The sequence below is a fragment of the Hypanus sabinus genome, chromosome 31, assembly GCF_030144855.1.
Source record: "Hypanus sabinus isolate sHypSab1 chromosome 31, sHypSab1.hap1, whole genome shotgun sequence".
Classification (NCBI taxonomy): Eukaryota; Metazoa; Chordata; class Chondrichthyes; order Myliobatiformes; family Dasyatidae; genus Hypanus; species Hypanus sabinus.
Genome location: NC_082736.1, coordinates 25,566,126 through 25,585,330, shown reverse-complemented (window position 1 = coordinate 25,585,330; position 19,205 = coordinate 25,566,126). Strand labels below are relative to the sequence as shown.

At 53.1% G+C, this 19,205-nt stretch overlaps 2 protein-coding genes across 2 annotated transcripts; one reads left to right on the top strand and one right to left on the bottom strand.

Moving 5' to 3' along the window:
• Window positions 1–3,136: 3,136 nt before the first annotated feature.
• LOC132383986 (barrier-to-autointegration factor B-like) lies at window positions 3,137–17,141 on the bottom strand. Its single transcript, XM_059955231.1, has 4 exons — window positions 17,094–17,141; window positions 13,420–13,565; window positions 10,841–10,996; window positions 3,137–6,835 (listed from the first exon to the last, which is right to left on the bottom strand). The coding sequence occupies exons 1-3, from the start codon at window positions 17,137–17,139 to the stop codon at window positions 10,850–10,852; spliced, it is 339 nt and encodes a 112-aa protein (XP_059811214.1). The 5' UTR covers window positions 17,140–17,141; the 3' UTR covers window positions 3,137–6,835; window positions 10,841–10,849.
• Window positions 7,666–9,281, top strand: LOC132383985 (cystatin-2-like). Its single transcript, XM_059955229.1, has 3 exons — window positions 7,666–7,899; window positions 8,668–8,781; window positions 8,929–9,281. Exons 1-3 carry the CDS (start codon window positions 7,684–7,686, stop codon window positions 9,016–9,018), a joined length of 420 nt encoding a protein of 139 aa, XP_059811212.1. The 5' UTR covers window positions 7,666–7,683; the 3' UTR covers window positions 9,019–9,281.
• Window positions 17,142–19,205: the final 2,064 nt, after the last annotated feature.

Genomic DNA, 19,205 nt, shown 5'->3' with positions numbered 1-19,205 from the left:
AGGAAGGGGGGTGGGGGAGGGGGAAAACAGAATTGATGTGTGCAGATACGTGCCCAGTGCGAATATGCAGGTTTGGGGCGAAAGCCCCGCAGAGAAATGGCGGCCACAGTGCGGGGCGGAAGGGACGAGGGTCGGGAGAAATGGCGCCCCCATCAGCAAAGTTTTACTGACTTGTGAAGATGACCCAGTTGGGGCTGTGGCCCGGGGGAGGGGGTGGGCGGAGAGGGCCTTCAACTGCAGATCCAACGACGCGATTTACAATACGGTGTTGCCTGTAACGTCGGCCCATTGGGCGGTGGCAGGGGACGGAGAGAGGAGAGGCTGGTGGTGGGGAGGGGCGAGAGAAATGGGGCTGGAGACGAGGTTGTGGGTGAGGTGGGGTTTTTAGGAGGGGAGTGAGTTGAGGGTAGTGGAGATAGAGATTGGAGGGGGTGGTCGAGGATTAGTGAGGTGGGGCTGGAGACGAGTTTGTGGGTGAGGTGGGGTTTTTAGGAGGGGAGTGAGTTGAGGGTAGTGGAGATAGAGATTGGAGGGGGTGGTCGAGGATTAGTGAGGTGGGGCTGGAGACGAGTTTGTGGGTGAGGTGGGGTTTTTAGGAGGGGAGTGAGTTGAGGGTAGTGGAGATAGAGATTGGAGGGGGTGGTCGAGGATTAGTGAGGTGGGGCTGGAGACGAGTTTGTGGGTGAGGTGGGGTTTTTAGGAGGGGAGTGAGTTGAGGGTAGTGGAGATAGAGATTGGAGGGGGTGGTCGAGGATTAGTGAGGTGGGGCTGGAGACGAGTTTGTGGGTGAGGTGGGGTTTTTAGGAGGGGAGTGAGTTGAGGGTAGTGGAGATAGAGATTGGAGGGGGTGGTCGAGGATTAGTGAGGTGGGGCTGGAGACGAGTTTGTGGGTGAGGTGGGGTTTTTAGGAGGGGAGTGAGTTGAGGGTAGTGGAGATAGAGATTGGAGGGGGTGGTCGAGGATTAGTGAGGTGGGGCTGGAGACGAGTTTGTGGGTGAGGTGGGGTTTTTAAGAGGGAGAGAGTTGAGGTTAGTGGAGGTAGAGATTGGAGGGGTTGGTTGAAGATTAGTGAAGGGTGGGGTAGGGTTTACGGAGAAGGTTTCGGGTAGAAGATGGAAGGGAGTCTGGGGAGGAAGGGCGGAGAGAGATGCGAGGGAAAGGCGAGTGCTGTGGAGAGGACGAGTCGGGGGAGTAGGATGATAGTTAGAGACAGATTGAAGCAGAGGTAGGGATGTTCCCTCAGCAAAGCTCCTGTGCAGGGGACGTGAAGGATGAACAGCAGAGAAAAGGTGAGCCACTCGCTGAACCCTGCCGGCCCGGTACCTACACACCCTCTACAGAGGTTTCCAGCAGCGGCTCCTTCCCCGCGTTTGCAATGTCACAAAAAGACGTGGGGAGTTTGCGGGTTCGGGGCGGAAGCCCCACAGAAAGATGGCGCGGCCAGAGCGGGGCGGAAGTGAGGTCGGAAGGGCGGAGGAAATGACGCCACCGCCTGTTATTTACTTAACTGCGTACGGAGATGGGCCCGGTTCTGGTGCTGGTGGTGTTGTTGGGGGCGGCGGCGACGGCGGTGAAGAGGCCGCCCTTCCTGTTGGGCGGCCTTCGCCCCGTGCCCACAGATGACCCCGGGGTGGTGAACGCGACCCGGGTGGCGGAGGAGAACTTCAACCGCTGGTCCAACGACGTGTTTTACACCGCGGTGTACAATGTCACATCGGCCCAAAAGCAGGTGATGGGGAGGGAGGGGATAAGGTAGGGAAGGGTGAGGAGGGAGCAAGGTCAGATGAGGAGAGGATGAGGGAGGGGGAGCGGTGCGAGGTGGGAATGGGGCAGGGTGAGGGAGGGGAGTGGGGGAGAGTGAAGGAGGGGATGTGGGTAAGTTTAGGGGAGGGGATGGGGTATGGTGAGTGAGGGAGGGGATGGAGTAGAGTGAGGGAGGGGATGTGGGTAAGTTTAGGGGAGGGGATGGGGTAGGGTGAGTGAGGGAGGGGATGTGGGTAAGTTTAGGGGAGGGGATGGGGTAGGGTGAGTGAGGGAGGGGATGTGGGTAAGTTTAGGGGAGGGGATGGGGTAGGGTGAGTGAGGGAGGGGATGTGGGTAAGTTTAGGGGAGGGGATGGGGTAGGGTGTGAGGGAGGGGATGTGGATAAGTTTAGGGGAGGGGATGGGGTAGGGTGAGGGAGGCAATGGGGTAGCGTTAGGGAGGGGGTAGGGTGAAGTGATTGATGTTGAAATGCAGATGACAGCTCGCATCGTTCAACAAAAGATATGGTGATGGACTCGGAAGGGGATTTAGGGTGGGGAGGGGATGGTTTTGGGTGAGGGGTAGGGTGGGGAGAGGAGGTGATAGTGTGAGCAGGGAGGATGGGTAGAGGGGAGCGAGGTTAGTGTGTAGAGGGAAGTGGTGGGATGGGGATGACAGGGATAGGAGGATACGGAGAGGACGGCTTGTGGAGTGCGGGGCGAGGAAGAGATGGGAAGGAAGGTAAAGTGCTATGGAGAGGAGGGTCGAGTAGGGTAAGTGAAGCAGGTGGAGGGCAGAGCTCCTGTGTGGGGGGGGAGGTGGGTGTTGGAGGGGCTATCAGGCCCTGGCAGTGCCAGCATCCCTCAGTACACGGCCTGGCAGCGGCGTTCCCCGAGGCCCAGTGAAGGTGGTTTGTCAGTCGCTGTGACTCTGTCTCTTGCAGGTGGTGGCGGGGTTAATGTACCACCTCAACCTGGAGCTGAGAACCACCGTCTGCCGGAAGAATGAACCTGATTTACGGAACTGCCCCTTTCACCAGGATCCGCAACACGCCAAGGTGAGTGATCTGTGCACTGGTCGTCTCTGAGGTGGGGGGGGGGGGGGTTCCTGTCCCCGTGGACAAGGGAACATGGTGGGGGGGTTCATGAATCAACCAGGGTATGGGCGGGGAGCTCTTTTAATACTGGCCTTTTGTTCATCCCCGCAGAGAATGACCTGTAGATTTAAAGTCTGGTATCGTCCGTGGGTTGGGCCCATGGAGGTGAACGAAAGTCAGTGCTCCGGGGTGCTAAAGTGACTGGACCACAGGACCCCTGGGGCGCACGCAGCTCTGCTAAAGCAATAATACTGATCACCAAGTCACAGCACTTTACCACAGCCCTGGCCGCCTATGTAACCGAGGGGCCAAATGGCCCCACTCCTCTGCTGACCTTCGTCCGTTCTACGTTGGGTAGTATTTGTTTCAGCTCGCGGGCTGACCAGTTACTACCATAATTGTATTATTAAGCTGCAAATGTACAGTTTTTTCAATCTTGCACAATAAAGTTTTTAGCATCCTGAGTCTGCCTGTGTTTGGGACGTTAACAGGGTAACTCGGTGAACGAGGGCGGCCCAGCACTGACCACCACGTCCACAGTGAGCTCGGCGACCCTGCATCTTGATCAGAGCGAGGGGTCTCGGTCAGCGGTGTCATTTCAAACATGGTGGGTGTGTCTCAGAGGCCGAGAAGGGTGATGAGTAATTTCTTTAGCCAGTACGATTCTTTGGAACTCTTTGCCACAGGCAGCTGTGGAAGCCAAGTCTTAATGTTAACGTAAGGCAGAGATAGATAGGTTCCAGATTTGTCAAGGCATGAAGGGATACGGGGGTGGTGGAGGAGGTAGGAGATTGGGGCTGATAGGGAAGATGGATGAAATGGCAGAGCAGACTCGAGGGGCCAAATGGCCTAATTTTGCTCCTATATCTTATGGTCTAAAATGACAGGCTGCGTCACAGCCTGGCCTGGGAATATCAAAACCTTTGAGTGGAAAATCCCAAAAAAGGCAGTGGATTCGGCCCAGTCCATCACGGATAAAGCCCAACCAACCATTGAGCACATCTACATGAAACACTGTTGTAGGAAAGCAGCGCCCGTCATCAGAGACCCTCACCACCCAGGCCGTGCTCTCTTCTCGCTGCTGCCATCAGGTAGAAGGTACAGGAGCCTCAGGACTCACACCACCAAGTTCAGTGACAGTTACTGCCCCTCAACCAGCAGGTAGAAGGTACAGGAGCCTCAGGACTCGCACCACCAGGTTCAGGAACAGTTACCACCCCTCAATCATCAGAAGGTACAAGAGCCTCAGGACTTGCACCACCAGGTTCAGGAGCAGTTACCACCCCTCAATCATCAGAAGGTACAAGAGCCTCAGGACCCACACCACCAGGTTCAGGAACAGTTACTACCCCTCAACCATCAGGCTCTTGAACAAAAGGGAATAATTACACACATCTATTGAGATGTTCCCACAATGAACGATCTCACTTCAAGTACTCTCTCTCATGTTCTCGTTATTTATTGATATTTGCATTTACACAGTTTGTAGTCTTCTGCACTCTGTTTACAGTTACTATTTATAGATTTGTTGAGTATGCCCGCAGGGAAATGAACCTCGGGGTTGTATGTCATGACCCTGATAATATATTTCACTTTTGCTTTGACTACTGCATATCGAATGTCTTGTACACTCAATGGTCACTTTGTTGGGGACCTCCTGCAGCAGATAAAGTGGCCACTGAGCGCCTGTTCGTGGTCTTCCGCTGCTATAGCCCATCCACTTCGACGTGTTGTGCGTTCAGAGATGCTCTTTGGCACACCACTGTTGTAACGGGTGGTTATTTGAGTTACTGTCACCTTCCTGTCAACCTGAACCAGTCCAGCCGTTCTCCTCTTGTAAGGGGAACAAAGTCGCCAGAGAGACACTGAATGAAGCTAGTGGATACCAAAGAGCTTTATCCAACAAAATGAGAGGCCTCCCAACCCAATACTCTGTGGCATTTTTATATGCCGAAGATCAAAGGTGAGAGCAGGACCGTCCTATATTTACAGTGTATCTACAGTGCTTCCTTTAAATTGCATATAGTTTCCAATCACCTTCGCGCCCATAATCACAATGCACGTTAATCAGCGTTGTCCGGTTTGCAATCGACTCCGGCCCACAGCTCCAGGAGAGCTATTGTTCAGGACCGCACTTTGGATTCAATCTACAATCCACGTTCGGGTCCGAAGATCGGTCGCTGGTGAAATTAATATCTGCCATATACCCCAACACCAGAATACGCCCTACCACTCCAACCTCTCACGAGCAGGGTGTTTTTGCCCACAGAACGGCCACTTACTGGATGTTGTTTTTGTGTGTGGTTTGCTTTGCACCATTCCCTGAAACGAGGAGGGGCGAGCAGGAGGGCGTCTCATACACAAAATCATTGAGAACACCAGCGCTAGACTTTGAGGGAATACATCATTCCTGCCCGAGTAACTGCATTGGCTTCCTGTATCTTCTGGAATTGATCTGAAAGTTTTCTTACTTGTTTTTAAAGTTCTTAATAGTCTGGGATCGAAGTGTACATCAAAGGACCATTTTTGTTTTCTAATCCCACTTCAGCTCTCAGGTCTTTTCCCACTGGTCTCTTAGTGTCATTTTATAGTCCCCGATACTTCTCATGCCGACTCTCTCTCCCTGGTCCTGACCACCTCATCTTCACCACGGATGTTCGGTCTATCCCGCCATATCAGGGAGGCTTCAAAGCCCTTCCTCTTCTTTCTCGACAGAGGAAAGGCCAATCCCGCTCTCCTCCTCACGGCAGACCCGGTCCCGAACCCCGAACCCGAAGGGTAGCCAAAGGGCACCGATCCATGTCTGCCCGACCACAGAACGGCCCATGTTCGAAGGCTTCCCCGGTTACAACTCCCAACTCCTCCCTCACAATGCTGACAACAGCGTTGGCGCCGTTTTCATGCACCCACGCTGAGCTCGTCAATTTTATCGACCTTGGCTCTGACTTTCACCCGGCCCTTACATTGACTTGGTTCATCTCTGACACCTCCTTCCCCTTTCTTGGTTCTGTCTGTCTCTGCATACAAGCAGTCAACTGACATCTTCCATAAACCTGATTCCCATGGTTATCCTGACTCAAGCTCTTCCCACCCCGTCTCCTGGAAAAGTGCCATTTGCTTTTCCCAATCTCTTCACCTCCAGGAGATCAGAGATGTCCTCCTTTAAAGAACGGGGCTCCACCCCTCCACTATTGATGGTGCCCTCACCCGCATCTCCCCCCCCCCCATTTCCCAAACATCCACCTTCCCGCTGCCTTAATAGTGATGTCCTTTTGTCCTTCCCTACCTCTCCAACCGCCTCCGCACCCAACATCTCATCCTCCACCACTTCCTCCAACTCCAACTGCCCCCCCCCCCAACACTCCATTTCCCACAGGGAGCGCTCCCTCCACAATTCCCATGTCCATTCATCCCTCCCCAGTAATCTCCCTCCGGGCACTTACCCTGCCAGTGGCCTAATCTGCCCAGCCACCTGTTCCCTCACTGAGGATCCCAAACTGTCCTTCCAGGGGAAGCAGCACTCCACCTGCGAATCTGCCGGGGTCGTCCGTTGTGTTTGGTGCTCCTGATGCAGCCTCCATTGTCGGCCGTGGGGGAGTGAAAATGTGGAAGGAAGTGCCAAACTCGAATGGGTCGAGGTTAGTGGAAATGCAGGAACCTGTCTTTGTTCTTGACGGAATGGAGTCCGCCAGTCTGTGAGGCTGCCCTGTAGCCTCCATCTTGTGAAATGTCTGAGAACTGATTCTTAGCCTCAGGGGAAATCGAATGAAACGTTGTGACGATGAGTTTCTGCTGAACCCGAGAACATTCTCAGATGTGTATTGAGGACAACGGCAAGTTTGCAGAGGTCATCTCGTGACCTCGACCCACTGTCTGAGTGACCCGGTTTGAACCAGAATCGATGCGAGCAATAGGTGTGCAGCTGTCGGACTACTCCCAGTGTGAAGGTGTTACAGGTCGGTCAGATGGCACTGACATGGAAAGGCAACGTCTGAACTGTAATGGAATGAAAAAAAGCAATGCACAATAGCGATAACCTCGCAAGGTAGAAAGTGCGTGCCCGCGGCTGGGAGAAGAAGGATCTATTGTCTGAACGGTTGTGATGATTAGAAGCGAAGGAGCGGTTTGAATGAGTATTGGTACCCAGCAAAGCGTCGAATTTACGTTTTAAGTTGTTGGCCTGGTCCAACATAGTTACGTCGTTGTCCGTACTAATTACTTAGTGCAAGCTTCGACTAATTACGAGTTACGTCATGATTTTCCCCAACCTGGCTCAGTTGACGAACAGTCAAGACGGTTGGAAATTAGGGGGCCACTTCCAGCACCTGAACCCCCACCCCCACCATCTGCCGTAAACGGGAACCCGCCGTGGCCAAACCTCTTAATTCCGATTCCCGTGTCCATTCTGGCCCTTGTGTCAAATTGAGGCCACCCGCAGGGTGGAGAAGCAGCACCTTGTATTCCGTCTGGGAATGTCATGAATATCGATTTTCTCCTTGTGGTATAAAAACGTTCCCCACCCCCTTTCTTCCTCTTCCCAACTCAGTCCTTTCACTTCTTCTGCCTATCATCTCCTCCTCCTTCCCTTTCCCACTCACCCGGCTTTACCGATCACCTTCCAGCTAGCGTCCTTCCCCTCCCTCCACCCCTGATCCGGACGTCTTTCCCCTTCCAGCAGCGGCTCCTTCCCCGCGTTTGCAATGTCACAAAAAGACGTGGGGAGTTTGCGGGTTCGGGGCGGAAGCCCCGCAGAAAGATGGCGCGGCCAGAGCGGGGCGGAAGTGAGGTCGGAAGGGCGGAGGAAATGACGCCGGCGCCTGTTATTTACTTAACTGCGTACGGAGATGGACCGGGTTCTGGTGCTGGTGGTGTTGTTGGGGGCGGCGGCGGCGGCGGCGGAGGAGGAGAGGCCGCCCTTCCTGTTGGGCGGCCTCAGCCCCGTGCCCACAGATGACCCCGAGGTGGTGAACGCGATCCGGGTGGCGGAGGAGAACTTCAACCGCCGGTCCAACGACGTGTCTTACACCGCGGTGTACAATGTCACATCGGCCCAAATACAGGTGATGGGGAGGGAGGAACTAAGGGGGGGGGTAGGGTAGAGTGGGGAAGGGAGGGGAGGAAAAGGAGGGGGATATAGGGTGAAGGGGGGTAGGGTAGAGTGAGGAAGGGAGTGGAGGGGTGGAGGGATGGGATTGGGTAAGATGAAAGGGGATGGGGTAGGGTGAGAGTGGGGAGGGAAGAGGTAGGGTCGGGGAGGGAGAGGGGTAGGGTGAGGAAGGGGAGTGGGGAGGGAAGAGGTAGGGTAGGGTCGGGGAGGGAGAGGGGTAGGGTGAGGTGGGGAGGGAGTTAGGGTGGATAAATACAGAGCACTGGTGGAGGACTTTGTCTTATTGATGTTGAGCTGAAGATGACTCAGCTCACATCATTCAACAAAGGAGATGGCGATGGACCAGGAAGGGGGGGTTTAGGGTGGGGAAGGACTTTCGATGAGGGGAGGGCTTTGGGTGAGGAAGAGGGGAGTGGAGTTAGGGTAGGGAGGGGAAGTGGTGGGATGGGATGACAGGGATAGGAGAATACGGAGAGGACGGCTTGTGGAGTGCGGGGCGAGGAAGAGATGGGAAGGAAGGTAAAGTGCTATGGAGAGGAGGGTCAAGTAGGGTAAGTGAAGCAGGTGGAGGGCAGAGCTCCTGTGTGGGGGGGGAGGTGGGTGTTGGAGGGGCTATCAGGCCCTGGCAGTGCCAGCATCCCTCAGTACACGGCCTGGCAGCGGCGTTCCCCGAGGCCCAGTGAAGGTGGTTTGTCAGTCGCTGTGACTCTGTCTCTTGCAGGTGGTGGAGGGGTTAATGTACCACCTCAACCTGGAGCTGAGAACCACCGTCTGCCGGAAGAATGAACCTGATTTACGGAACTGCCCCTTTCACCAGGATCCGCAACACGCCAAGGTGAGTGATCTGTGCACTGGTCGTCTCTGAGGTGGGGGGGGGGGGGGTCCTGTCCCGGTGGACACGGGAACATGGTGGGGGTTCATGAATCAACCGGGGTATGGGCGGGGAGCTCTTTTAATACTGGCCTTTTGTTCATCCCTGCAGAGAATGACCTGTAGATTTAAAGTCTGGTATCGTCCGTGGGTTGGGCCCATGGAGGTGAACGAAAGTCAGTGCACCGGGGTGCTAAAGTGACCGGACCACAGGACCCCTGGGGCGCACGCAACTCTGCTAAAGCAATAATACTGATCACCAAGTCACAGCACTTTACCACAGCCCTGGCCGCCTACGTAACCGAGGGGCCAAATGGCCCCACTCCTCTGCTGACCTTCGTCCGTTCTACGTTGGGTAGTATTTGTTTCAGCTCGCGGGCTGACCAGTTACTACCATAATTGTATTATTAAGCTGCAAATGTACAGTTTTTTCAATCTTGCACAATAAAGTTTTTAGCATCCTGAGTCTGCCTGTGTTTGGGACGTTAACAGGGTAACTCGGTGAACGAGGGTGGCCCAGCATGGACTATAGTGAGCTCAGTCAAGAATCCTTTTAATTTCAAATATAAACTATTTTCATAATAGGATGTTACCTGGGTTTCAGCACCTAAGTTACAGAGAAAGGTTGAACAAGTTAGGTCTCTATTCATTGGAGCGTAGAAGGTTGAGGGGGATTTGATCGAGGTATTTAAAATTTTGAGAGGGATAGAGTTGACGTGAATAGGCTATTTCCATTGAGAGTAGGGGAGATTCAAACAAGAGGACATGATTTGAGAGTTAGGGGGCAGAAGTTTAAGGGAAATACGAGGGGGTATTTCTTTACTCAGAAAATGATGGCTGTGTGGAATGAGCTTCCTGTAGAAGTAGTAGAGGCCAGTTCAGTTGTGTCATTTAAGGTAAAATTGGATAGGTATATGGACAGGAAAGGAGTGAAAGGTTATGGGCTGAGTGCGGGTAGGTGAGATTAAGAGTTCGGCACGGACTAGGAGGACCGAGATGGCCTGTTTCCGTGCTGTGATTGTTATATGGTTTTTTATATGGTTATAATAGAATTTCTGACAGCTTGTGCAGTCAGTGGCCACTTTGTTCAATACCTCCTACTCCAATAAAGTGGCTACGGAGTACATTCGTGGTCTTCTGCTGCTGTAGCCCGTCCACTCCAAGTTTCGACGTGTTGTGCGTTCAGAGATGCTCTTCCGCACACCGCTGTTGTAACGTGTGGTTGTTTGAGTTACTGTCACCTTCCCGTCAGCTTGAACCGGTCTGGCCATTCTCCGCTGACCTCTCTCATTAACAAGGCAATTTCGCCCACAGAACTGCCACTGACTGGATTTTTTAAAAAAATAATCGCCCCATTCTCTAAACTCTGTGAAACTCCCAGGAGATCAGCAGTTTCTGAGATACTCAAACCACCCCGTCTGGCACCAACAATAACTCCATGGTACGGTAGTGTAGAGGTTAGCACGGTGGCTTACAGTGCGGGCAACCGGACTATAAGGAGTTTGTGCGTCCTCCCCGGGACCGTGTGGGTTTCCTCCGGGTGCTCCGGTTTCCTCCCAAAGACCGACCGATTGGTAGGTTCCTTGGTCGGTGTAAATTGTCCCGTGATGAGGCTGGGATTGAATCGGGTCGCTGTGCAGTGTGTGGCTCACAGATCTCTTGGGTCACATTTCTCCCCCAGTCTGGACCTGCCCGCGTGCTTTTGGGCATTCGTTGGGTGATTGGCTGAGTGGACGTGAGCGTCAGCGAGCGGATTGGCCACTGAATGTACGGCTCAGACGTGCCGTATTCACCAAATCAAAACACACCATTCTTACACCAACATGTCCATTCTTAACCAACATGTCCATTCTTAACCAACATGTCCTTTCTGAACTATTAACACAAATCGCCTCTCATTCATGCATTTATTAATAAATTAGCTTTTAACAGCGTAGAATCTGAAAGACCCTGGTGATTTCGGGTCACTATGATCCGTAAATAGGGATTAAGGACTCGTCTGAGGGTTTTCGGGAAGGTTCTACCTCTGGCCCTCAGAGGAAGGCGTCGCACCACTCCCTCAGACAGCGGTAACAGTCCTCGGATTGCCTGTTGCCCGCGTAGCACGCCTGCCTCAGCCAGCTCTTGAAGGCAGCTTTGTCCTGCTTCAGCAGCAGGAACTGGCCCAGCACGTCCTTGGCCTAAAGCGGGGAGTGGAGAGCGGGAGAGGTGTTACGCACACACAGACTGCGGGAGGAACGCAGCAGGGTCCAGCTATTGACAAACTTCATGATGGTTTCCAGGAGAGGGGAAAATGAATCGGCCACGATTCAACGGCAGACAGACTCGATGGGCCTAATTCTATTCCTAATTCGTACGGTCATTAACTACAACCCCATTTTTCCCCTCAGCTCTACCCCGCCTCCTCCACCTACATAACTGGGGTAACTTACAATTTCCTTACCAGCTCCAGCTCTGGTCCTGTGTCCAGATCGCCTGTCATCCCCACACAATCAGGCCCTAAGACCAGTGAAGTTCGGCGTGTTCCCTTTGACCAGTTTTTACTGAAAGCATCCTATCCGTGTGGACCGCTCTGCCCGAAACCACAGAGAGCTGTGGGCACAGCTCGGCACGTCAGCGGCCTCCCGTCTACACATCCCGCAGAATAATCGCAGACCCCACCCCGGGACGTTCTCTCTGCTCCCCCAAGGCAGAGCAGCGTAGCACAATACAGGCTTTTCAGATGACGACGTTAGCTCTCTCCTGCCCCCTCCGCCGCTGGTGTTCTGGGCCGCATTGAACAGTTACCAGTTACCGAGGCCGCCGTCCAGCTTTATCACCGTCTGGCATGGGGGGGTTACTGCACAGGATCGGAGCCGCGGAGAGTTGTAAACTCAGTCACAGCTCCATCATGGGCACCGGCCTCTGTAACATTCAGGACATCTTCTAGGAGCGGTGCCTCAGAAAGACGGCGTCCATCATTAAGGACCCCCCCACCACCCAGGTCATGCCCGCTTCTCGTTGTAGAGTCGGTGGTGAGGAAGGCAAATGCCACGTTAGCATTCACGTCCAGGTCTAGAATACAAGAGCAGGGATGTTACTGTCTCTCGATGTACTGCTGTTATGAGATGGTCTGTATGGTCTTCCACTGTGCCTGACAAATGGAGCCGTAGAGAAACGGGCCCTGCCCTGCCCTGTCCCCTCGCCCTGCACCCCGGGCCATAGCCCTCCATTCCCCGGCCCCCGCTCAATCCATGTACCTATCCAAACTTCTCCTTAAATGAAAAAAGGTTACATCCCCCACTTGTGCTGGCAGCTCGGCCCCGCCCTCTGAGCGAAGGATTTCCCCCTTTAACCATTTCACCCGTGACCTCCGGTTCTCGTCGGACCCAACCCAACCTCGGTCGGAAACGTTTGAGTAGCTTTGGCTGTTTGAGTGAAGCATCCTTAAATAATTAATTACGCGTTATATGTATAAATGCGCGGACCGCCTACGTCGTCGCGCTGCCACGTGATACGTGCGCAAAGTTAGACCCGCGTTCCCAGACACCCGTGTCTGCCTTTGAATTAGTTTGAAGTTACCACCCTCCGGACACCTCTGTCAAACCTCCCCTCATTCTGGGTTCCAGGAACTGAGATCCGAAGCTGTTCCGCCTTTTCCCTATTATCTCAGGTCTCAGTTCCCGGCAACATCCTTGTAAGTTTTCCCCGCGCCGCCCTTTCAATCTGCACTGACCTGCACCCGGCCCATATCCCTCCATACCCCTCTCATCCATGTACCTGTCCAAGTTTTTCTTAAATGTTAAAAGCGAGCCCGTATTCACCACTTCATCTGGCAGCTCATTCCAAACTCCCACCACTCTCTGTGTGAAGAAGCCCCCCCCCCCAATGTTCCCTTTAAACTTTTCCCCCTTCACCCTTAACCCATGTCCTCTGGTTTTTTTTCTCCCCTGGCCTCAGTGGAAAAAGCCTGCTTGCATTCACTCTATCTATACCCATCATAATTTCATACACCTCTATCAAATCTCCCCTCATTCATCTAAGCTCCGGGGAATAAAGTCCTAACCTATTCAACCTTTCTCTGTAACTCAGTTTCTCAAGTCCCGGCAACATCCTCGTAAACCTTCTCTGCAGTCTTTCAACCTTATTAATATCCTTCCTGTAATTCGGTGACCAAAACTGCACACAATGCTCCAAATTCGGCCTCACCAATGCCTTATACAACCTCACCATAACATTCCAAATCTTATACTCAATACTTTGATTTATAAAGGCCAATGTACCAAAAGCTCTCTTTACTACCCTATTTACCAGTGACGCCACTTTTAGGGAATTTTGTATCTGTATTCCCGGATCCCTCTGTTCTACTGCACCCCTCAGTGCCCCACCATTTACCCTGTATGTTCTACTTTGGTTTGTCCTTCCAAAGTGCAATACCTCACTTTATACACTTACTGTAATTCACAATTTTTTTTCTGTATTATCCTGTATTGCATTATACCGCTGCCGCTGATATTAAACCTAATTCTAACGCAGACCATGCCAATCCCAGTCTGTAGGAAGGTCCCTTGGATCAGAGGGAGGAGCCGTTCCCCGCCCCCCACCCGGACTCCACACCTCTCACCTTGCAGAAGCCCTTCTCCTCCAGGCGGCCCCCGAGGACCAGTCCGATGCCGGCCAGCTCCCTGACGGACTTCTCCTTCATCGGCTCCACCACAAAGTTCTTGTGCTTCTGCGACGTTGTGGCGACCGAGTAAGCCAGAGCTTTCTCTGGAAGGAAGAAGACAATGCCGTTGGACTCTCAAGGGGTGCACAGCTTTGCATTTCTTTATTCCAACGTGTCCGACATTTCCCGTGTTGCCGCCACGCATTTCCTGGCCACTGACAGCGGCAACTTTAATAAATCTGGATTTATTCCTGGGGAGGCCAGCTTTCAAAACGGCTGAGTTCGCCAGCAGAAACAATTGCGGGTCTAGAGGGAAACCCATCCCCAGAATCTTTCCCAGTTACCCCCTCCCCAAATCTACCCAAAAAGAGCTCAGTCCCGTGCGTACGGAATGCAGAAAGGGACCAACATCGATACGCCACACCTGAAACACTGGTCAGAAATTTCTGGTTTACTTGTTATGTATTTGTTTCAGGTGTGAGATCACTTATACCCTTAGGAATGGATACAACTATGTTCATTGAGACTTGGCAACCGTATTTGGATTACTTAACTGCCCGGATTGTTTAACCTATTTATTTTAGTTTTTTATTTTAATTAATATATCCCTTATTATAAGCTAGTTTCTTGAATGTGTATTTTAAACTGACTCTGAGAGATGGATGCCTACTCTTTTTTTTTCATTTCTTTTCTTTTCTTTCCTCTGTCTCTTATTTTCTCCTTTCGTTCTCCTAAATGCGGGGAGAAGCAGTTGGGACGGGTGTTCGTTTTTCTCGCTCGGACTTATTACTGTATTTGAATTAGTTTTTCTCAATATGTATCGATTATTGTATTCATTGAGTCTTTTATTCCTTTTTTATAACAAAAATAAAATAAAATATGGGGGATAAAAAGATGGAGATGCCACTATCAGAGGGGTGTAAGGACCGCGGGCCCAGAAGGCGTAGCACGCGGTGACTGTCCCACCCACCTTCGTGCCCTGCTCAATCCCGTTTGGGTGGTGAATTTACACGAGTCATACGTGGCACAGATGCTCCCGCCAACATATGGACCTCTTTGGGAGTCTCCAGAGATTCGGAAAAACACCTAAAGCACTGAAAAACCTCTACAGGTGTGTAGCGGAGGAAGTATTAACTGGCGGCATCACAGCCTGGGATGGGAACACCAATCCCTTTGAATGGAAAATCCTACAAAAGGTTTCAGCCCAGTCCATCCCTGGTAAAGCCCTCCCCACCACTGAGCACATCTACATGAAACCCTGTCTTAGGAAAGCAGCATCCATCATCAGAGATCCCCACCACCCAGGCCGTGCTCTCTTCTCCAGAGACCCCCACCACCCAGGCCGTGCTCTCTTCTCCAGAGACCCCCACCACCCAGGCCGTGCTCTCTTCTCCAGAGACCCCCACCACCCAGGCCGTGCTCTCTTCTCCAGAGACCCCCACCACCCAGGCCGTGCTGTCTTCTCCAGAGATCCCCACCACCCAGGCCGTGCTCTCTTCTCCAGAGACCCCCACCACCCAGGCCGTGCTCTCTTCTCCAGAGACCCCCACCACCCAGGCCGTGCTGTCTTCTCCAGAGATCCCCACCACCCAGGCCGTGCTCCCTTCTTCAGGTAGAAGGTACAGGAGCCTCAGAACTCGCACCACCAGGTTCAGGAACAGTTACCACCCCTCAACCATCAGGAAGAAGGTACAGGAGCCTCAGGTCCCACACCACCAGGTTCAGGAACAGTTACCACCCCTCAACCATCAGGAAGAAGGTACAGGAGCCTCAGGTCCCACACCACCAGGTTCAGGAACAGTTACTACCCCTCAACCATCAGGAAGGAGGTACAGGAGCCTCAGGACTCGCACCACCAGGTTCAGGAACAGTTATTACCCCTCAACCATCAGGCTCCCGAACAAAAGGAGATATCTACACTCATCTATTCAGATGTTCCCAGAACCAATTATCTCACTTTACGGACTTTTTATCTCATGTTCTGGTTATTTATTGCTATTTATTTATATTTACATTTGCACAGTTTGTTGTCTTCTGCACCCTGGTTGACCTTTCACTGATCCTGTTTACAGTTACTATTCTGTAGATTTGCCGAGGATGCCCGCAGGGAGATGAACCCCAGGTTTGTATATGACGAGGTATCTGTACTTTGAGAAAACACAGTACAGCCGCTGCTTCATTAGGAGTATGAGGAGGATCAAATGTGAATCCAAAGACTCTTTGTAAGTTTCCACAGAAGTTCCATGGAAAGTATCCTGTCTAGTTTGGGACCCCCCCCCCCCCCAAAGAACAGTGTCAGGAAAATTTGCAGAGCGTTGTAAACTCACCCAGTTCATGGGCACTGGCCTCCCCCCACTATCAAGAACATCTTCAAATGGCGATGTCTCCATCATTAAGGATCCCCACCGCCCAGGACATGCCCTCTTCTCATTGCTACCGTCAGGAGTCTCAACACTTTATGAACAGCTTCTCCCCCTCCGCCATCTGTGTCTGACCCCGGGAGTGTGTGACGGGACGGTGTGGAGGGAGATTTACTCTGTGTCTGACCCCGGGAGTGTGTGATGGGACGGTGTGGAGGGAGCTTCACTCTGTGTCTGACCCCGGGAGTGTGTGATGGGACGGTGTGGAGGGAGCTTCACTCTGTGTCTGACCCCGGGAGTGTGAGATGGGACGGTGTGGAGGGAGATTCACTCTGTGTCTGACCCCGGGAGTGTGTGATGGGACGGTGTGGAGGGAGATTCAGTCTGTGTCTGATCCCGGGAGTGTGTGATGGGACGGTGTGGAGGGAGCTTCACTCTGTGTCTGACCCCAGGGAGTGTGTGATGGGACGGTGTGGAGGGAGCTTCACTCTGTGTCTGACCCCGGGAGTGTGTGATGGGACGGTGTGGAGGGAGCTTCACTCTGTGTCTGACCCCGGGAGTGTGTGATGGGACGGTGTGGAGGGAGATTCACTCTGTGTCTGACCCCAGGAGTGTGTGATGGGACGGTGTGGAGGGAGATTCAGATCTGTGTCTGATCCCGGGAGTGTGTGAAGGGACGGTGTGGAGGGAGATTCAGTCTGTGTCTGATCCCGGGAGTGTGTGATGGGACGGTGTGGAGGGAGATTCAGTCTGTGTCTGATCCCGGGAGTGTGTGATGGGACGGTGTGGGGGGAGATTCAGTCTGTGTCTGATCCCGGGAGTGTGTGAAGGGACGGTGTGGAGGGAGATTCAGTCTGTGTCTGATCCCGGGAGTGTGTGATGGGACGGTGTGGAGGGAGATTCAGTCTGTGTCTGACCCCGGGAGTGTGTGATGGGACGGTGTGGAGGGAGATTCAGTCTGTGTCTGACCCCGGGAGTGTGTGATGGGACGGTGTGGAGGGAGATTCAGTCTGTGTCTGATCCCGAGAGTGTGTGATGGGACGGTGTGGAGAGAGATTCACTCTGTGTCTGACCCCGGGAGTGTGTGGTGGGACGGTGTGGAGAGAGATTCACTCTGTGTCTGACCCCGGGAGTGTGTGATGGGACGGTGTGGAGAGAGATTCACTCTGTGTCTGACCCCGGGAGTGTGTGATGGGACGGTGTGGAGAGAGCGCCATCTACAGTCCAGGGAGCAAACAGGAGTGACAAGCCTTCCCGGACACTCATACTCACCTTTATCCAAGTTTTCGTGAGTGATAACAGAAGTTCGCAATTCCATCTCGGGCTACCAGCGAACTGCGCTTGTCTCTGCTTCCCTCGTCTCTGCTACTTTGCTGAGGGGTTTATCGAGGGGAGGGCAGTCTACAAGGTCACAAAGGCCAGCCGTTGTGGCGTCAGAAACCGGCTGGCCTGACCAGCAGCTGCTGGGGGACCAGGCACATTGTGACGCCCCGTGTCTGTCAGTGGAGGAGGGGAGGAGGGGAGGAGGGGAGGGGAGGGTTGAGTCAGACTGCCAGGGCCCCTCTTCCCCCCCCCCCCCCGGTTCTACGGGGACAGATTTTCTGCGCCGGTGGGCCCGGAAATTTATTCGCGCAAAGGGCGATGAATCTCCGGAATTCTCAACCCGGCAGAGTAGTGGAAGTTTTATGGTCAGAATTATATAAGTTGGAACTGTGTTCGCTGGAGCACAGGAGAATGGCAGACCAGGCTCGATGGGCCGAATGGCCCAATTCTGCTCCTGTGGCCTTGTAGAAAGTAGAGGGTGGCGCGTTACCCGGGCGTAACAGTTCACAGCGCCAGCAATCAGGGTTCAAATCCCGTCTGCACCCCCTCCCTCCGGATTTCCTCCGGGCGCCTGGGTTAGGCTTAGTGAGTCGCTGCCCACCCCTCACCCCCACCCCAGCACGTCCCCGAAATCTGGTCGCCCTCCTGGGGAAGGGTCCCGGCCCGAAACATCGACTGTTCACCTCCCTGCGCGCTGCCCGACCTGCTGAGTTCCTCCGGCGTTTTGTGCGCCTGTGTCCGTGTGTGTTGCCACCGATTCACCGTATTTCACCGTGTCTCGGTTTTTTTTAACCGCGTTGTATATTGTGGTTTATAAATGACAATAAACTGAATCTGAATGTTTCGATGTGACTGTGACAAATAAAGCTCATCTTTAATCTCTAAAATGAAGGCAAGCTGAGGGCATCTGCAAAACAAACGCCCTCTAGTGGTGGTTGAAGACATGACCGATGATTAAGCAGTAACTTCGCAAATACTACGATAACTACGATACACCGCAGTTGACTATTATTTTGCCTCTCCGCGGCTGCGACAAGGCCAAACGACGTTCAGAGGGGAAACACCTCCTGTCAGTTTCCCAAGCAACGCACGCAAAATGCTGGAGGAACTCAGCAGGCCAGGCGGCATCTGTGGAAAAGAGCGAACGGTCGGCATTCCGGGCCGAGACCCTTCGTCAGGACTGGGAAATAAAAGATGAGGAGTGAGTAAGAAGGTGGGGGGGGGGGGGCAACGGAGGGAGAAGTAGAAGGTGGTAGGTATTAGGTGGTACTGGGAGAGGGGTTGCTGGGTGACATGAAGAGCTGGGAAGTTGGTGAAAGAGATAAAGAGGGCTGGAGAAGGGGGAATCTGATAGGAGAGGACAGAGGGCCAGGGAAGGAAGGGAAGGGGAGGGGGAGGGCACCAGAGGGAGGTGATGGGCAGGTAAGGTGGGAGAGGGAAACGGGAATGAGGAATCATGGAGAGAGGGGCAATTACCAGAGGTTCGAGAGATCAATGTTAACGCCAACAGGTTGGAGGCTACGCAGACGGACTATGAGGCGTTGCTCCTCCAACCTGAGTGTGGCCTCATGGTGGCAGTAGAGGAGCTCACGGACCGACAGGTCGGGATGGGAAGGGGAAGTAGAATTGAAATTGGCAGCTTCCCGTTCCCATCTGTCTACCAACCCTCATATTCTGACTTCTAGTCCCCTCTACCTTCTCACTCCTGACGAAGGGTCTCGGCCCGAATTCCCCTTACTCTTTTCCATAGATGCTGCCTGACCTGCTGAGTTTGAAACATAGAAAACCTACAGCACAATACAGGCCCTAATGCTGTGCTGAACATGTACTTGCTTTAGAAATTACCCAGGGTAACCCTTACCTCTCTATTTTTCTAAACTCCATGGAGTCTCTTTAAAGACCCTATCGTTTCTGCCTCCACCACCGTTGCCAGCAGCCCATTCCATGCACTCACCACTCTCTGAGTAAAAAACTTACCCCTGACATCTCCTCTGTACCTGCTTCCAAGCAACTTAAAACTGTGCCCTCTCATGCTAGCCACTTCAGCCCTGGGGAAAAGCC

Excerpts from the sequence above, each read along its gene's own strand:
- LOC132383985 (XM_059955229.1), top strand. The coding sequence starts at position 7,684 with ATGGACCGGGTTCTGGTGCTGGTGGTGTTGTTGGGGGCGGCGGCGGCG. Across the intron at positions 7,900-8,667 it reads TCACATCGGCCCAAATACAG|GTGGTGGAGGGGTTAATGTA; the intron begins GTGATGGGGAGG and ends TGTCTCTTGCAG. Across the intron at positions 8,782-8,928 it reads AGGATCCGCAACACGCCAAG|AGAATGACCTGTAGATTTAA; the intron begins GTGAGTGATCTG and ends TCATCCCTGCAG.
- LOC132383986 (XM_059955231.1), bottom strand. The coding sequence starts at position 17,139 with ATGGAATTGCGAACTTCTGTTATCACTCACGAAAACTTGGATAAAG. Across the intron at positions 13,566-17,093 it reads TCACGAAAACTTGGATAAAG|AGAAAGCTCTGGCTTACTCG; the intron begins GTGAGTATGAGT and ends TCTTCCTTCCAG. Across the intron at positions 10,997-13,419 it reads AGGAGAAGGGCTTCTGCAAG|GCCAAGGACGTGCTGGGCCA; the intron begins GTGAGAGGTGTG and ends TCCCCGCTTTAG.